Source organism: Schistocerca piceifrons, chromosome 3 (genome assembly GCF_021461385.2).
Source record: "Schistocerca piceifrons isolate TAMUIC-IGC-003096 chromosome 3, iqSchPice1.1, whole genome shotgun sequence".
Taxonomy (NCBI): domain Eukaryota; kingdom Metazoa; phylum Arthropoda; class Insecta; order Orthoptera; family Acrididae; genus Schistocerca; species Schistocerca piceifrons.
Window position 1 is genome coordinate 472,287,318 of NC_060140.1, and position 20,463 is coordinate 472,307,780.

At 40.3% G+C, this 20,463-nt stretch overlaps 1 protein-coding gene across 1 annotated transcript in view; it reads right to left on the reverse strand.

Moving 5' to 3' along the window:
- The window catches only part of LOC124788135 (F-box only protein 32), a 542,142-nt gene extending 536,266 nt beyond the window's left edge, over positions 1 to 5,876 (reverse strand). The window contains exon 1 of the mRNA XM_047255273.1: positions 5,612 to 5,876. Within this exon, the coding sequence (XP_047111229.1) occupies positions 5,612 to 5,745 (134 nt within the window). The 5' untranslated portion in view covers positions 5,746 to 5,876. The remainder of the gene's footprint in view (positions 1 to 5,611) is intronic.
- Positions 5,877 to 20,463: the final 14,587 nt, after the last annotated feature.

A 20,463-nucleotide genomic window follows, 5' to 3' on the forward strand; every position in this document is an offset into this window, starting at 1 on the left:
ATGGTAGAGCACTTGCCCGCGAAAAGCAATGGTCCCGAGTTAGTCTCGGTCCAGAACACAGTTTTAATCTCCCAGGAAGTTTCACATGAGACAGTTAAATACACTCCTACATCTACATGGATACTCTGCAAATCACATTTAAGTGCCTGGCAGAGGGTTCATCGAACTACAAAGAAAAAGAAGAGGCGCGCCACGAAGGATTTGTCCGAATGGGACGGAAATCGGTGGATGTGATGTATATGTGCAGTCAAATAACAATTTCAGAAAAAATTATTATTATTCTATAGATGGAGCTTCACAGAGATTGAGCAAGTCGACAACGTGTTGGTCCACCTCTAGCTCTTCTGCAAGCACTTATTCGGCTTGGCATTTATTGGTAGAGTTGTTGGATGTCCACCTGACGTACATCGTGCCAAATTCTGTCCAATTGACGCGTTAAATCGTCAAAACCCCATCTGATTGGAGGGCCCTGCCCACAATGCTCCTATTGTGCTCCATTGGGGAGAGATCTGGCGATCTTATTGGCCAAGGCTGGGTTTGACAAGCACGAAGACTAGCAGTAGAAACTCTCGCCGTGTGCTGTATTGTAAAGGTGCTGCGGATAGCAACCAAAGGGGTCCTGCTGTGAAAAGCAATGGCACACCAGACTATCATGGTTGTCGGCCCGTATGGCAGGTGATAGGTTGATATCCCGTTGGTGTCCAGGATGTCTCCAGTTAAGTCTTTGCTGGTCATCGGGGCTCATTTCGAAGCAGAACTCATCAATCAAGTCAATTCTCTTCCAGTCAATGAGATTTCAGGCCGAAGACGTGTAGGAGACGCCCCGGACAGTGGTGAGATACCAACCTGATATGAAACCTCCTGCCAGATTAAAACTGTGTGCCGAACCGAGACTCGAACTCGGACCCTTTGCCTTTCGCGGGCATATGCTCTACCATCTGAGCTACCCAAGCACGACTCACGCCCCGTCCTCACAGCTTCACTTCTGCCAGTACCTCATCTCCTACTTTCCAAACTTTACAGAAGCTCTCCTGCGAACCTTGCAGAACTAGCACTCCTGAAAGAAAGGATAATGCAGAGACATGGTTTAGCTAGAGCCTGGGGGATGTTTCTGTAAAGTTTGGAAAGTAGGAGACGAGGTACTGGCAGAAGTGAATCTGTGAGGACGGGGCGTGAGTGGTGCTTGGGTAGCTCAGACGGTAGAGCACTTGCCCGCGAAAGGCAAAGGTACCGAGTTCGAGTGTCGGTACGGCACACAGTTTTAATCTACCAGGAAGTTTCATATCAGCGCACACTCCGCTGCAGAGTGAAAATCTCATTCTGGACCAACATGATTGTCGACTGCCATGCGGCCCCGCAACCGAGAATGATCATCTGGGGTGTAATTTCTTTTCATAGCGGGACTCATTTGGTTATCATCCGCGAAACCCTTACACCACAGCGGTACGTCGACGATTTTCTACGCCCAGTTTTATTGGCCTTCATGGAAAACCATCCTGGGCTTACATTTCAGCAAGATAAGGCTCGCCCGAAAGTGGTGAAAGTTTCTACTGCTTGTCTTCGTGTTTGCCAAACCCTTCCTTGGCCAGCGAGGTCGCCAGATCTCTCCCCAATTGAGAATGTCTGGAGCATTATGGGCAGGGCCCTCTAACTATCTCGGAATTTTGACGTTATAACGCACCAATTGGACAGAATTTGGCACGATATTCCTCAGAAGGACGTCCAATAACTCGGCCAATCAATGGCAGGCCGAATAACTGCTTGCATAACGACCAGGGGCGGTTAAACACATTATTGACGTCCTCAAATTGTGAAGCTCTTTCTCTTGAATAATTCATCAATTTTCCTGAAATTGTAATCATTTGCTTGCCTCCACATACACCTCAAATCTACGGAGTTCCATCCCATTCGGATAAGTCAGTGGTGCGTCGTTTTTTGTCTTAGAGTGTGTCAACAGCTCTCTATAAAGTAACTGACTCTGAAATATCGAAACGATGAGAAATACAATGATGAACATCAGTACTGACAATTACATCATTGATTAATATTCAGTGTTACGGTTGGTTTCATTATACGAGGCTCAATGGTGGAGAATGTTCCTGCCGCAAAGCATCAATGGTCATCAACCCAGTGTTCACCTGCAATTATTTGGAAAAATCACAGATCAGTCAAATAAGGATGACAAGACTAGGTAAACAAGCCTGAATCCCCTTACATAAATAGTGTTTTCCTACATCACCACTGATTTTAATGTTTTACAGTTTCCATAACATTATTAAGTAGATATGAAGTCTTGCTGTAGGAACTATAGGAAAGAGAAAAACCTTATTGTTGCTTTCACAGTACTGGAGAAGTTGCGGCATTACTAGCTGCTAAATATATTAAGTAGAATAAAAACTTTATATTGTATTATTATTGTATCTCCCGTTAGCAGTAGTTTTTTTTATTGATCTGTATGTCAGCTACTTCACAAAAAGTTGCGAAATAAGCGGACCAGTATACGCTGGCTAACGATAACCCGACTTGCTTGCGGAGGTATGTGATATCTATTATCAAGCTAATAAGCTTGGAGACGACGCCTTGGAGTTTCGAAATCGGTTGCAAAGAGGCAGAAAATAAACATAACTGATTACAGATCACGTAATATGAGAACAAATAGTTTTTACGCTACGTAAGAGTGGCATATGTAACTTGGACTTGAAAACTTGCCATGTAGCATTAAGTTTTCCACTCCTGTGGAAACTGACTGAAAATGAACGTTTTAGTTTGCTGCACACGGTGTTCAAGGAAATGCTCGAAAGATTAAGCTCGTTCATCTGTCTTGGTTACAATAGATGGATATTACTATTACTTTTAAGCAAGTTCATGTTAAGACAAATCTCGCAATCAAATAAATGTACGGTGAGAAGATTCCATTGTAAGAACCTTCAGCCCGTTTGATGGGTTAAAGAAGGCTTCCACTGTTCGCCTAAAATGATATACCTGTACACCTTCGACTTCTTCCTGCAGTGAGTTACACCAAGGGGAAACTAAACCGGCTATGCCAAGTGTTTTTGTTTGGTGTGATACTGAGGGATTCTCACTATTACACTGCAAAGGAAAACTCAGTAGTCACCGAAAGCTAGGCAGTCTTCTTTGGTGAACTATAAGCAAAACGATGCCCGGGTTAGAAAGGGGGAAAAATCATTTCTCGTGAGGACAATATACGTCTCCACAAACATGACCGCATCCGGATACAAACGGAAGTAACGTTAGCTCGAAAGAGAATTACGGCATCATACTTAAGCCACGAAGCTTAACTAATTAGCTGCGCAACAATGCGTGTGCAAATAGGCAAAATGAAATCAAAACTATGCAATTATTAAGTCACTTGACTAAATTACATCCTATACAAATACACAAACTAAAAGAAAATAAAAATGAAAAGCCAGTTTCAAAGGAAATAAATACGTCCCTGTGCGGGACATGAAGCAATAGTTAGAGTATTACGTGGTTGAACAATGCAGATGTCTTTCAAAATGGTAAAGAGCACCAAATCAGTCCTCGTTTCTATTCTAACTCCATTATAGCAATACCAGCTAGAACGGAAACGACGACTGATTGCTGCTCTTAACAATTTTGAAAGTTATATCACATTCGTGGAGCGCATTCCACCTTCTTAGCGGAAGATAATTTGATGACTGCAAGTATTCTCCTGGTCAGCTACCACGGCCTTGGGATTCAGAAAGAACAGTTGCGGAGCTGTTCATTCGCTCTTCGCTTGGCATTAATTTACCCGCATCGACAATCTTAACTTCCGAACGTGTCCAGCACGAAGCAGAAAACTAACGGTAAGAAAACTTCACATCGTCGCTGGTTTCTACCGTAAACCACCTTGAATCACCTCCAATTAAATTCTTGACAATTTGCGAGACAACAGTTATGGAAACAACTCAGTCGGCCAATTTTTGCAACATTTTTGATATGATTATTAATCACCCCCTTTCAGCTTCTGCGTATCTTTATTTGGACTCACGCGAATTTATTTGCTTTTATTAGATCTTCGTGTATTAACTTCTGGAAAAGCACTGAAGCGTTTAAGGGGCATGTCAAATTTTAGAACAATAAAACGTTTGTGTGTCCATTTGTTACAAAACAGTCATCAACCTTTCCATTCTCCAAATGAACACGTTCTTTACCGCTATAACGTGAATTCAAATTAACGTTTGTAAGAATTCACCTCCACTGAAATTTATGCATTTTTTTCCTACAGATTCTTCAGTTTTTCTTAACGTTATTTATCCAAAAATCGAAACGAAGTTTCGCTTTTTTTACTAAGTACAGCCTGCCTTAAAATAGACATTTCGAACGGTACAATGGAAGGATATTTATTTGCTTGGCTAAACATACTGGAACTAGAGTTTAGTGCAAATCGGTACGAGGCATTACGACACATTTTAAACTAACCGCATAAAAATATCTTTGTCAAAAGCCGAGTAGCAGTCTCGAAACAAACCTTTAGATTAAGGCCCAATAACGGAAAAAACTACTTGCTGAATTTAAATGTATTAAACTACTATAATGAATTTTAATTAATTGTGCTCCTTTGTCTAGTAGCGTGTGCCTCGTTTCCTTGCGTCAACATGGTTCAATGAAGTATGTTAGCCGAGTCACTGTTATTGTTTATTTTCTTTTGTTTATCTGAAAGGAAGGCAAGAACATTCAGTCTTAGAAAGTAAAATAAAACATCATTCTTTGAAAATGCATCATTTTTGACTTCACGCTTTGAAATAAGTAGGCTTGTGTTTCGTGAATTCACTGGCAACAATCTCTGCGGATAATTCAACATTTACGTCAATTTCTGTGAGAAAGTAGAATGAAACCACTGTTTTTCCGAAAAATCTTGTTTCTGTTTGCGTTGCCTGCCTGTTCGCAGATTGTACGCAAATAAATCTAATGTTAATGAACCGATTTAAGGTATTTCTTTACAAAATCATGGTAGGTACACACGCCTCACAAATCCCTTTGTTTTGTGAATTATTGGCATAACAGTCCAATTAACATAAAAATGTGTCACATTATGAAACTGTGGAGAACAGTTATAGAGCGTTTGAAATGAGACATATATCAGTGGAACTTAGTCTGTATCGACAGTGCTCCGCGCATGAAAGAAACAACTCTCTGACATTTGAAAATGGCGCTTGAAGAGAACAAAGACTCAATTATATACTCCAATTTACTTCATTTAAATCTGGCATGACAGTGGTTACGACACAAAACTGACGTTTCTGGCAATACTCTAAATAAACCTTTGCCACCATTTATGGAAAATAAAATAATAAACGCAGATTCTGGACTACTAGCTGACGAAACGTATTCTTCCGTCCTTGAAAACGGTCGTTTGATTTATTTTAGAATCAATACCATAAAGAAACAAAAGAAAGGCAGTGACAGATGTGAAAATGTCATATTTCTTTGTTAAATGAAATTTGCGTTAACTATGCAACGAACCGATATTAACGACGGCATCAGGAAATACTACAGTCATAGATGTGCTGTGTGTAAATCAAACAAATGATTCAAAACAAACAAACAGCCAGAATACGAATCAAAACAAAATACGACAACAAACCTGGTATCCATGTTGTCCTGCGCACTGCCGTTAATCTGCCGCCCACATTCAAGTATTTTCTTTTTCTCCCATCCCTCTTCTGTTTTAACCCACTCCTCCCCAGGAGATCTCCAGTCTTTAGAAATGAACGGCATCGTCAAGGGACGAGACACCAACGCAACGCGTACACCAGACGAGCACCAGTCGGAGAACTAAACCATCAAAACATTGAGCGCATGGCTTTGTTGACTGCTTTGACGTCTTCCAATCAGCTGACAGAATCATATGTTCTTTCTCTCGTTCCAGCGTCCAATTACGTCGCAGCCCGTAGCACTGCCCTGCCCTCTGCAGGTTAGTTTGGAGACTTACAGAGTTCAGGAAGTGAGGTAACTGCGACATCTGTTGGTGTACGCACGAACTAGGTCGATGAAAGAAACAGCCGATTCTGACGTTCTGTGCCTGAGAACTGTTACATATTGTTAGCGTAATGAATTGTACAGGAATTTACCTAATTTTTTTCTTTTTTTTTCAGTTTAGTTGGCATTTCACTTACACAACCGCTTAAATGACGTGCACCAAAATAAAAAAAAAACGAAATTGTTTTTTTTGATTAAAAAACATTCATCAATTCCGTATAAGAGTTGTGAATTAAGAGCGCTTTCGAGTAGAGTATGAATTAACTACTGTATATGCTACTTGAAAAGTATTTCTAATGCCCCAATAAAAGGAATGTGAAATGTATAGTGTGTAAGAGCTTCTAACAAAACCAAGCAAAGCTTTTGTAAATGTTTGGTACAAATGTGGTAGAATGGTAAGAAACGACAGTGGGATCCTGAATGCTTCGAACAATAAGTCAGTGTTCCAGTAAGAAACAGAGAAGCTTTATTAAATAACATAACGAATATAACAGCGAGACAAATGACACTGATTTCCCAGATAAAACTGTGCCAGAATTGACAACAAACTGAAATTATTGAACACTAATTTCAATAAATGCTTCATTGTGGTTGTAACCGCTGAACTTATTACAATACAATCAGAGATGTGTTACGTCTGTCCTGGCAGACAATATGAAAAGGCACCAGTCTGGAAGTACAGCCAATAGAGAGATTTAAGAAAAGTTATTATGTCACTAAGATGTAGTAATTCTGCCTGATGGAGTGTTTGTAATGGATCATTTAAATCTTGTTCTGATTTCACAGAACAACCTATGAACAACGTTTGTGACAAGTCATTGAGTCAATGGATATTTTCTAATTGACCTAAGCATGCAGTAATGACGGCCATCTATAAAACTGGAGATGATTAAACCATATACAATTACAAGCCCATTTCATCTCTCTGTCTTTTCAGTTTTGTTAAACAAATTTGACTACAGTAAAACACTGATTCATTTTTCACTATCTGCATCTTAGTTTGGCTTCCAGGATATGTTACTCAAAAATTACATCCTGGCAGAGGCAAACATTAAAAGCTACCCATTTGATGTGACCAATGGAACTGGCAATACCTTTGATCATGTTGACTGCGAACTTCTCCTTTCTTAACAGGGCTGGCACGAGAATGTTTTTCCACGTACGTGATTTATCAGTTGTTGCTGGCCCACTTCACTTCCTCTTTTCCTGGTACACTTCTCTTCATGTCAGACTTTGCTACTAATTGTGGTATGTGTTACATACAAATCTTGCACTTGACACCCCCTGTGGCTACTACTAATTGTGGTACATTCTGTGGCTTCTCTCCCAGCTCGGCACCCAGAGCAGTGCTTTTGTCACTTGGGGCTTAAACCAGCCCTGTTGGTTAAAGTGTTATGGTATTAATGGCATCCTCCTTCCAGGGCCAAAATACTATCTTTGTTACAGAAGGCAGTGATTCACATTGATAAACTGCATCACAGGAATAAAAATAAACACACAATGGCACATCATAAAATGTGAAGCCAACAAGGTTTATTATTGTATCCACTCTCATTCTAATTTATATGCATGACAGTCTAACAACTTTAAGAAGTTATTGAGAAAATCTAATATCTAATAATGACACAAGCATTGTAATGAAGGTGCTAAACTCAGTTGTAACAGTTAAGATAGTTGCTGTCTGGCTTACAAATGGTTCACAGCATTTTATAACAATATTATGATGAGGATAGTTGCTACTCACCATGTAGTGGAGATTCTGAGTCACAGACAGGCACAACAGAAAGACTGTGAGAAAGTGAGCTTTCAGCAAACAAGTCCTTCATCGGAAATAGACAATACACACACACATACTCATGCAGATGCAACTCACACACACATTTGATCACAGTCTCTGGTTGCTAACGCCAGACTGCACTCAGCAATCAGAGACTGACTCTCTCTCTCTGTGTGTGTGTGTGTGTGTGTGTGTGTGTGTGTGTGTGTGTGTGTGTGTGTGTCGAAAGCTCACTTTCTGACAGTTCTTTCATTGTGCTTATCTGGAACTCAGCATCTCCGCTATATGGTGAGTAGCAACTATCCTTTTCTTTTCATACTTTTGTTACATTCCATCCTGGATTTTCCATTGCTTGATTTCACAGCATATTACTTGATTCTTCATCGCATAAGAACTTAAACCCTGCAATGTCAAACAATGACTGACCTGATGGTAAGACAAACTGATTATGGTGCACTTGCACAAAAAACTAAAAAAGTCAGCACTTTAAAAGAACTAACCAAGAAGCTCAATTCACACATTTTGGAATTAGAAATGTCTCTCACTGCCTGTGCTCAAAAATCTTGCACATAAAGTAAACAAGATCTTTACCCAGTAAAAGCAAGGAGAAAAAATACTGTGGAAAGGAGATGGCAGAAGGCTCCTCATATACATCAGAATTGTCTTCTGAAATGCTGTGGGCAGAATAAACATGTTTACTCAGTAAAAACAAACAGTAAATAGGCTACGTAAAACAGATGGCAGAATGATTTTCAGGTATCTTAGGGATGTTGCATTGACTTCTGAATATGAGTTGTGTTACCAGTGGCAAAAATCAATTTCAGTTGAAGTATGTTTTAGACCACCACAATGCAAGATAGAAAAAATTCTGTCCCGACTTTGCATTCTTGTCAATGGTTCAGAGTGGGGAATCTATTCTGGTTTGAAGTTCTGCAATAACTTTCCATCACACATAAAGCAAAAAGTGAAGAAGTCCTATATATTGAAAGAAAACTAAAATGCAGCTTATTAGTCACTTCCACAAATTATCTGATTGCATTATTATTATTATTATTATTATTATCATCATCGAAGATTCCTGTTAGCTCCATAACAATGGTCACTGTAAACAGGTCTTGGGTTTTTCACCATGATAATCATAGTTCTACTATAAAAAATATCGCATTGATAATGTGGATCTCTAAGCTGGTAACAGACAAAATTAGCAGTTTTTTTAAACATTACTGAGGAAGCAGCATCTTCTTTGTTTTTGAAAATAATGTTTTTCTTATTAGTTTTGCTGTGCTCAACCTAACATTTGCTAGCACACATAGTTTGTAACAGTTCAGTAATAGTTGAATAGTAATGCAACCACACAGCTGCTTTACTTTGTTAATATGTACGTTAATTTGTTCCAGACTTCTGAAGATGCTCCTTTGCAGTGCATTCTATGAAACATGATGAATGAATGGATGGATAAGAACAGCAGCAAAGGCAAGGAATGAGTGGATTTGGACATTAAGTTTCTATCAGTTAATTACAAAACCTACATGTAATTAATATATGCATTTGATTGCTGGTTATAACATACAAGAAGATCCCATTCACAGTCTATAGAGTCTACATGCTACACTGGAGCAAAAACTCAGGTACAGCTAATCATGAGAGTAAGACAGCAAACTGTAAGACAATAAATTTCAAACCCTCTGAATTCAAAACTTCTCACTTTGAGCATGTTTCTTACATAAATTATGACCTAAATTGTTAGGATATTTTGCACCAGGAGCAGTAATAAAAATTTATCATGAACATAGTTTCTCAGACATTCAGATCACTTATGAAGTTGCTTCTCTGTCAATGAAAACTGCCATGCTTTTCTGAAGACATGTCAATGCCACATCAAAACCAAATTTAAAAAAAAAAAATGTGATAGTGCCAGTGCCGAGGGCTGACAGAAAGCAAGGACTAAAAATCCTCTTTATAAGAATTGCCAGAAATGAAACTGGGAGTGCCAAAGATTATGTGCTATAAACAGAAAAGGAAAATCACATGGATAAAACAATGAAGTGAAAGTAAATTTGAAAACAATAAAAGAGGACAATTAGATACAAAAAGTCACAACAATTAGGGACATTATTACTCCCTGACAAAGAAATTGGCAAGAATGAACTGAGAAAAGCATCCACACAATTGGAAAAAAAGGACTCACAACAAGCCCACAGAAGCTATAATAACAATGAAAGGTATGACAGCTATCAGGCAGCCAAATGAACAGTTATTATAATAGCATTTTCGTATCAGTAGGTTACATTCCTGACAGATTAAAATCATGTGTTGGACCAGTACCCTAATCTGGAGGACAATTTTAATCTGTTAGGAAGTTTCAGTTCAGCATGAACTCCACTAAAGAGTGAACATTCATTCTGAATATCAATAGCGTGCTTATGGAGGGAAGTTCTGCAGTTTTTGCTGCGAGAGATAATTATCACTTTGAAGTGGGTAGCTAAACTCATTGCCACACTCTTCAAATCTCCATCGACTTTTTTCTTCAAAATTATTGTTAAGTCTGAAAATAACTGACAAAATTTATACATTACAGAAGTGGACAAAATGAGTGATTGACAAGGTTATGCAATATACAAAATCAAGAACGGTACTAACAACTGAGAGAGAAAAAAAAACAAGTAGATAATTTTTTTATTTAGCTCTGTCAAAATTGAGATGAAACTTGCATGACATTCTCCATAGAATAGCCTTCGTAGAGCTCTAATAATGAGAACATCAATGTATTTTGTTTTAAAAGTAGGTCTGCCTTCAGAGAAGAGTGAAATGTGTCTGTGACAGAATGTTATTAGCTTACCTGTGCTTTTAGAAATATGTTTTATCACTGCTTTAACCTTTCAGATAATATGTCTTGGGAAACAGACTCATTAGAAATGCAGCCTAAGGGGAGACTGTTAATATTAGCAATGGATTTCCACATTTTGCTAAACTTACCTTCATGGCCAGATGGCTTACAGCTTTTTAATATTTTAATCTTATGACTTGTTTAATCTCTTTATAACATGAGTTATTCAAGTTGATGTCTCCATCTTCCATCTCATTGCCTTTTCATTGTAGTGTTTGTATATAGTCCACAACCACTGTACAGAGCCTGAGAAAAAAAATTATGCCTTAATTAACTACTTTCTTTCTTGTTCCACTTGTTAATAGAATAGAGGTCCCAATCTCTTGTGTTATTATAGTCCTTATGCGAAATTATGCCAGAGAAAATGAAACTGCTTTTAGGCTCTCACAAATTTTATTTCTTTGAGGTTACATCGCACTGTTTTGGTTGGAGAAAGCTTTTCTTGCACTTTTTGGTAAATGAGCACTTCTACACTGCTTGAACTAGCAAGTTACAGCACTAACAGGTACATTTTCAGAGTCTTTCTTTTACATGGATTTGGAGAAGACACAAAACAATCAAGCAGTTCTAAGCATAGCATGCATGCACCAGAGTAATGTATGCAACCTCCTTTGAATGCTTCCAAAAGAGAAGAGACTTCCATTTTTTCTTTCTAGAATGGGCTTTATGTATTCTTTTCACTTCATGACATTAAACTTACAGAGAGCTGTGAGGTCCTACCTTATGGAGACGTGGTTTACACAGACAATCTAGAAGTACTTGCATGGCTGTTGATGGCGGCAATGTATGGGACTGTGCTGCAATTGGCCAGGATAGCTTTTGAAAATTCTCCCTTGTTCAGCCTTACATGCTGGGGAGAACCTTTAGGAAATCCACACGTAAATCTATACTCCACAAGGCATCTTATGGTATGTGGCGCAGCATACTTCTAGTCCCATTATCGTTTATCTCCTTCCCTGTTCCATTTAGGAATTCCACAGGGGGAGAATGACTCTGAATCTATGTCTACATTTATAATATGCAAACCATGCAAAGAGTAATTGTACCACTTATTAAAACTTCTTCCCATTCCATTCATGCATGGAACATGGAAATACTGATTGTTTAAATGCCTCTATGCACATTGTAATTAATGTAATCTGGTGTCTGTGGTCTGTATGGGAGCAGTATGTAGAGGTTTGTAGCATGTTCCTCACTTCAAGCTGTTTCTTGAAACTGTCTAAGCTGGCTATCACAGAATAATTTGTATTTGTCTTGACGTGTTTTACAGTTCAGATGTCTCAACATCTCCATTACACTCTTTCATTGGTTTAGGAAATCTGTGGCCATTTGTACCATGTTCGTTGTATACAATCGAGATGTATTTGATATAGGTCCCACACATGAGTTACAAATTCATTTTAGCTAGGAGATGATTGAGTATATATGGCTGCCTCTGCTTCCCAGCTTTAGATATTTTAGGATTAGTCACACGAGTGTTTTATAGGAAATCTCCTATGATTTCATTTTTTATTATCCTTTTGATGAATCAGATTGTATAACTTGTTTTACCTATGACTGAGCTTATGTGATCATTACATTGCATACCCCTAAAAACTGTTGCATCCAAGTACTTGTATGACGAATGATTCTGGTTGTGACTCACTGATATTGTAATCATAGAATACCAAAATTTTTAAATTTTGCGAAGCAAATAATTTTATATCTCTGAAAATTTAAAGCAAGTTGTCCATTTTTGCATCACTTTGAAATGTTGGCTGTTGATACTCAACATGAATGGCAAAGGTCCCAACACACTTCATTGGAGCACATCTAAAGTTACTTCTGCATATGTAAAAGTTGGACGCAAAGTCAAAAATATACAGCAGCGAAACGCCCCCGAATGGGTCCTCCCGGCCGACAATTCCGTACAATCATTTCATTGAAACAAATAGTTTTTATTTTGATCAGAATCTAGAAGCACGTGCTTGTGAGCGCTTTTTGCAGAATACTTCTCTGATAACTGCAACAATCTACAGAACTTTCAGCTATTTATGAATAATCTAGATTCGTTATAGGGCTATCTGTCAAACAAAAAGAAACAGTTAGTAGTTTGTGAAGATTTCAATGTAGACTTCTTAAAAGATATGGAAAGGAAAAATGAACTAGAATCATTATTTAAGTGTTTAAATTTAATTGCAGTAGTCAATTTCCCAAGTTGTGCGCAGCAAGACAGTAGGACACTAATTGCTAACGTTGTTACAGACAATGTTCAGGCTGAAACAATAAATATGTACCCAATTAGTTATGGAATAAATGAGAATGATACACAATTGATGAAAATATACAACTGGCATCTTACAGCCATGAGGCAGATTCATACAAAGCGGTGAGACTTACTAGTGAGAACAAAATATAATGTTTTAAGAGTAAGTTAAAAGGGGTGATATGGTATATGGTATATATAGAAAGAGATGCTAATATTAAAGTTAACTTATTCCACAGTAAAATTGTATCAATATTTGAAAGTTGGTTTCCTAAAGAATAATCCAGAATACATTAAAAAGCAAGTAAGCCATGGATAACTAAGGGAATTAAAATCCCATGTAAGAGGATGAGGGAAATTTATACAGGGTGGTCCATTGATAGTGACCGGGTCAAATATCTCACGAAATAAGCATCAATAGAAAAAACAACAAAGAACGAAACTCGTCTAGCTTGAAGGGGGAAACCAGATGGCGCTATGGTTGGCCCGCTACATGGCGCTGCCATAGGTCAAACGGATATCAACTGCGTTTTATAAAATAGGAACCTCCCATTTTTTATTACATATTCGTGCAGTACGTAAAGAAATATGAATGTTTTAGTTGGACCACTTTTTTCGCTTTGTCATAGGTGGCGCTGTAATAGTCACAAACGTGTAAGTACGTGGTATCACGTAACATTCCGCCAGTGCGGACGGTATTTGCTTCGTGATAAATTACCCGTGTTAAAATGGACCGTTTACCAATTGCGGAAAAGATCGATATCGTGTTGATGCATGGCTGTTGTGATCAAAATGCCCAACGGGCGTGTGCTATGTATGTTGCTCGGTATCCTGAACATCATCCGAGTGTCCGGACCGTTCGCCGGATAGTTACGTTATTCAAGGAAACAGGAAGTGTTCAGCCACATGTGAAACGTCAACCACGACCTGCAACAAATGACGATGCCCAAGTAGGTGTTTTAGCTGCTGTCGCGGCTAATCCGCACATCAGTAGCAGACAAATTGCGCGAGAATCGGGAATCTCAAAAACGTCGGTGTTTAGAATGCTACACCAACATCGATTGCACCCATCCCATATTTCTATGCACTAGGAATTGCATGGCGACGACTTTGAACGTCGTGTACAGTTCTGCCACTGGGCACAAGAGAAATTACGGGACGATTACAGATTTTTTGACCGCGTTCTATTTAGCGACGAAGCGTCATTCACCAACAGCGTAACGTAAACCGGCATAATATGCACTATTGGCCAACGGAAAATCCACGATGGCTGCGACAAGTGGAACATCAGCGACCCTAGCGGGTTAATGTATGGTGCGGCATTATGGGAGGAAGGATAATTGGCCCCCATTTTATCGATGGCAATCTAAATGGTGCAATGTATGCTTATTTCCTACGTGATGTTCTACCGATGTTACTACAAGATGTTTCACTGCATGACAGAATGGCGATGTACTTCCAACATGATGGATGTCCGGCACATAGATCGCGTGCGGTTGAAGCGGTATTGAATAGCATATTTGATGACAGGTGGATTGGTCGTCGAAGCACCATACCATGGCTCGCACGTTCACCGGATATTTGCTATCGTGATCCACCGACAACGCCTGACAACATGCGTCAGCGCATTGTCAATGCATGTGCGAACATTACGGAAGGCGAACTCTTCGCTATTGAGAGGAATGTCGTTACAAATATTGCCAAATGCGTTGAGGTTGACGGATATCATTTCGAGCATTTATTGCATTAATGTCGTATTTACAGGTAATCACGCCTTAACAGCATGCATTCTCAGAAATGATAAGTTCACAAAGGTACATGTATCACATTGGAACTACCGAAATAAAATGTTCAAACGTACTTACGTTCTGTATTTTAATTTTAAAAAATCTACCTGTTAGCAACTCTTCGCCTAAAATAGTGAGCCATATGTTTCTGACTATAACAGCGCCATCTATCACAAAGCGAAAAAAGTAGTCCAACTAAAACATTCATATTTCATTACGTACTACACGAATATGTAATAAAAATGGGGGTTCCTATTAAAAAAATAAATAAATAAAAAATATAAAAAACGCTGTAGATATCCGTTTGACCTATGGCAGCGCCATGTATCGGGCCAACCATAGCGCCTTCTGGTTTCCCTCTTCAAGCTAAACAAGTTTCGTACTTTGTGGTTTTCTCGTGTGACGCTTATTTCGTGAGATATTTGGCCCGGTCACGATCAATGGACCAACCTGTATAAAGATCAGAATAAATCAAGACCTGACGTTACTTGCGTATTTCAAAAAATACTGTAGTATTTTAAGGAAAGTCATTAAAATAACTAGAAGTATGCTCTTCCTGACAGAAATAAATAATGCAGATGATAAGATTAAAACTATCTGGGATATTGTCAAATGTGAGACAGGATAGGCAGTCAATGTACAAGAAAGCATAAAAGTTAAACTAAATGACAATGTTATGACTAATGACTCACAAGATGTGAGTACTTTTAACAGTCGCTTTCTAAATGTAGCAGCAAAAATAGGATTAAATTATTCAGTTAAAAAAGCAATATTTCAGTGACAGTAATTTTGTTGCAATGAATATCACGTATACATGATGTCTTATGCAGTTGAGAACCCCATGACCTGATACACCTAGTAGTAATTGTTCACTCTAAGAAAACTGTTGGAGCAGTGGCTGACAGGAGTAGAAGTTGAAAGACTGTGTGTGACCTAGGACTCCTATTAACTCTTCCCCGGTCACTAACAGTCTTAGTTTTTTATACTGACTGCAAAGAATATATCACTGAACATGTCAAGGAATTTAAGACATTTGAAATTCAGTTACAGGTATCATTCCTGTGATCTTTAACTGCACGTGTTACGCCTGGTTTCGTTTATGAGTACTTAGGCGTACTAAACAGGGCGTCTTCTAGAATGAGATTTTCACTCTGAAGCGGAGTGTGCGCTGATATGAAACTTCTTGGTAGATTAAAAGTGTGTGCCGGACCGAGACTCGAACTCGGGACCTTTGCCTTTCGCGGGCAAGTGCTCTACCAACTGAGCTACCCAAGCACGACTCATGTCCCGTCCTCACAGCTTTACTTCTGCCGCCAGTATCAGCGTACACTCCGCTGCAGAGTGAAAATCTCATTCTGGAAACATCTCCCAGGCTGTGGCTAAGCCATGTCTCTGCTATATCCTTTCTTTCAGGAGGCTAGTTCTGCAGGGTTCGCAGGAGAGCTTCTGTAAAGTTTGGAAGGTAGGAGACGAGATACTGGCAGAAGTAAAGCTGTGAGGACGGGGCGTGAGTCGTGGTTGGATAGCTCAATTGGTAGAGCACTTGCCCGCGACAGGCAAAGGTCCCGAGTTCAAGTCTCGGTCCGGCACACGGTTTTAATCTGTCAGGAAGTTTCACAGCGTCTTCTGTTCAAATGGTTCAAATGGCTCTGAGCACTACGGGACTTAACATCTCAGGTCATCAGTCCCCTAGAACTTAGAACTACTTAAACCTAACTAACCTAAGGACATCACACACATCCATGCCCGAGTCAGGATTCGAACCTGCGACCGTAGTGGTCGCGCGGTTCCAGACTGAAGCGCCTATAACCGCTCGGCCACCAGCGGCCGGCCGTCTTCTGTTACTTAAAGTTTTCTAAATGATTACCATTTCTTTCCATCAGAATGATTTCCAAACCAAGTTTGATTCTTTTAAACTAGAGTAAGATTTCAATTGTTTCAATAGTTTTACTGATTTTTGGTCTTTAGTTTTTAATTTTTTTCGTTTCTTTCATTAGGGTATCAGGCGCCCATCGACCTCGGGGTTCCGGGTATACGCCGGTTCGTCCACCCTAGTTGCGCCCCTGCGTAACGGTATCTTTTATTCCCAGAATAGACGCCAAAGAAACACCTATTTATATGCTGAATCAGGTCAATAAGAAAATAAAATGATAATTCCCGGCCGATGTGGCCATGCGGTTCTAGGCGCTTCAGTCTGGAACCGCGTGACCGCTATGGTCGCAGGTTCGAATCCTGCCTTGGGAATGGATGTGTGTGATGCCCTTAGGTTAGTTAGGTTTAAGTAGTTCTAAGTTCTAGGGGACTGATGACCACAGATGTTAAGTCCCATAGTGCTCAGAGCCATTTGAACCATTTAAAATGATAATTACTGTGTGTAGGTCACCAGCCAAGACGATTAATTTATTGGCGCAATGCGCATCATAATATGGCGTATACGGGCACTAATGGTACTGTACTTCTTCATCGTTTGAGACAAAATGGTGGTTTTTCTCAAATAAATTTACTTTTATGTCTCTCATAATGGAGCGAGGAAGAAAAGAAGGCTGGCAAAGACTCAAAACTCGCACGCGAAGCATCTGTGAGCTTTACTATTTCTTTGGCACAGATTATAAATGTCACAAGCATGCGAGATTCACCTCGAGTTACGTTACAATCTGCGCAGCTCGAGTGTTCTTTTTTTTTTTTTATCTCTCTACTACATCAGATGGCACCGCACTCTCAGCCCTGCGTAGGTTCTTCATAATCGCTTGTACTGGTATGCAATACAAGTCTCATTAAAACTGTGGGTACGATGATTCAGGAACCACAAGCTTTCCCAATCTCTGAAAAAGTTAGTAAAGCATAGCTACAAGCTCTCCCCAAGGCATCAAAAATACTTCAGAAATACGTAGAAGAAGGGGAAGAGAAATTTAATTTTAGATAATATTTCTGGGCAAGTTGTCAGGGTATCATCACGTAATTCCCACATGGTCGATATTCACAATATCAGCGTCGCAATGAACAATATTGTGTGATACACTACATTTTCTAGGCATTTGTCCACCTCCTTAGCTGAGTGTCAACGCATCTGACTTCCATTCAGTGGGCTCGGGTTTGATTCCCGACCGCGTCGGAGGTTTTTCTCCGCCCAGGAACTGGGTGTTGTGTTGTCCTCATTATCGTTTTGTCATCATCGGCACGCAAGTCACCCAATGCGGCGTCAGCTGAAAAGATATGCAACCCGACTGCTGAAGCTCCCCAGGTGGGGAGGTCGTCAATGCCATACGATTATTTCATTTAATTTTAGTCCCTTTTTGTTTTATGAGATTTCCTTGTGGCAGAGTGTGGTTGATCTTGTTTTGCTTTCGCTGATTGTTTATGCGACTGTTTATTTTTCGGTACTCTAGTGAGAAACTATTGACTTTGAACGTCTATGTTTCCCGACTTGTTGGTCGTACTGGCATAATTTATTAATGCCGTCGTCTGCAGCCTGCTAGCGATGGCTTCCGTGTTAGGTGATACTGCACAGTAGAATAATAAGTGAGTGGAGGAATAAAATTTCGTTACAAACTGACTGAGGCTTGGTTTAGTAGTACGGATATGCATGTTACGCAATAGTGTTGTAACCGTATGTCAACACGGGAGGCCCGAAGTAGAAACAAGTTGGGCGTTCGTTTCACCAGAATATGTTAGGGGGAAGCCAAGAACAATTGATTGAGCACTTTAACAACAGTGAGGAGCAGACAAAATGCTCTAATTTAACGAGGCTAAATGTAGTATTTCCACCTAGATATGTCATACATGTCATAAGAACGCCTTTCAGGATGCATGTTTGGCAGAAAGGAAAACCTTGAAGCCCTGAAGTTAAACACTAGATCCGCCGACAGCGCAGACAAGCTCAGGAAACGAGAGTACATTCAGTCTTCAGTGTGGGAGGGATAATGTCATCACTTACTAAAACACCTCCACCGTCCTCAAGCTCATTCTCAGAGTGAGTCCTTTCATCTGCATCATGGAACCGATGGAAGACCAGCTGTATTAAGTTGCAGTATGCTCTGGTGAATTCAACAAGTGTCTTCAATCTGCCGCCTACTTGGAGTCCACTGCTACAGGTCTACAGTCGTCTGGTCGTGGAGGGCACGTCTGATCGGCAAACTGCAACTCTGCTGGTCACAACGGTGCTTCCTAAGGACGGGGGCCGCGCCGACCTGTCCACCTGCAAGCTGCTCTGCTTGGGTCCTGGGTGCCCATGTTTCCGCTAATCGGGCAGTATAAGTACCGCCTTACCGGCTGTATACTGGGACCGCCATTAGGGCTGTTCTTCGTGTTGCTGGTGAGTCTTCTGCCTTCGCACCTTCTTGACAACCGACTAGAGGAGCGTGCAGTATTCTGGGAATTAGCCTAAGTGCATCTGCACTTATCGAGAGCGCTGAGGTTCCAGCAGAAGTCCACAGTCACTCTAGTAGGCTGCGATGATATGCGGTCGCCGCAGCCTCCTACGGGCTCGGCACTGACCGAAGTCAACGCCAGGGCCTGCTCTCACAAGGGGAAAGCCTCAGACAAGGCCAACCGATTCGGCTCAGATTTGGCAGGTCGCTTGTGTGCAACCTAAAACGAAAGACTCTAAGATATTTTGGGTCATCACCTCCTAAATTTTGAGAAAATCACCCCTGAAGGTTATGACGAGCAATAGACTCAAAATTGGAGAGATCGATAGATAATTGTAAATAGAGCATTTTTCATCATCAGTTACGGCCTCCGCAAATTAAACTTTTCCATAAATCGAGGAAAGAAACTTTTACAACTGCCGCTTCTGTACCCGCATGGTAAACGCTTTTCGCCGACATCGCCGATAGCGTAACGGCCAAGGTAAAGCCGGCACGGTAGCGCAGTGTGTTCGGTCAGAGAGCTGGTTGGCTTCTGTAATAAAAAAAAAACTGAGTGGAAGGATCAACAAACAAACTTGAACGGATGTCATGTGACTTCCGCAGCGACCAAACGCAACGATCAACAACGAACAAAATTAAAAGAAAAAAAACGTAACTGTCTGGGAATCGGAGAACCCGGGTTCGAATCTCGAAGAAATCTAGCGGATGTTGTTCTTTCCGTTTGTATTTCTTCCACATCTCAATTGATAGGGATAGGAGGGTTATTTGCCCACCTTATTATTATCATTCCTTATTGATTTACTTACCTTATTAACCCCCCTATCCCTATCAATTGAGATATGGAAAAATGCAAACGAAAAGAAGAACATCCGCTAGGTTTCTTCGAGATTCGAACCCGGGTTCTCCGATTCCCAGCCAGTTACCTTGGCCTGTGCGCTATCGGTGCTGTCGGCGAAAGGCGTTTACCATGTGGGTACAGATGCGTAGGTTGTAAAAGTTTCTTACCTCGATTTCTGGAAAAGTATGCGTTTTCGGACCCCATACCTGATGTTGAAAATGCTTTATTTACAATTATCTATCGATCACGCCAATTTTGAGTCGATTGCTCGTCATAACATTTAAGGCTGATTTTCTCAAAAAAGCGGGGGTGTTGAGCCGAAATATCTTAGATTCCATCGTTTTAGGTTGTACACAAGCGACCTGCTAAATTTGAGCTGAATCGGGTGGCCGTGTCTGAGGCCTTCCCCTTGTCAGCAAGTTCCTCGCCGGCCACTAACCCGCCAACTCCTGCTTTCAACCAGTGTGGACTCAGCGTGTCGCTGCTGGGCAGCGCCGGGAAGAGACAGAGTGATGGTAATACTCTCGTCAACAAATGATTGTTAATTGAATGATAT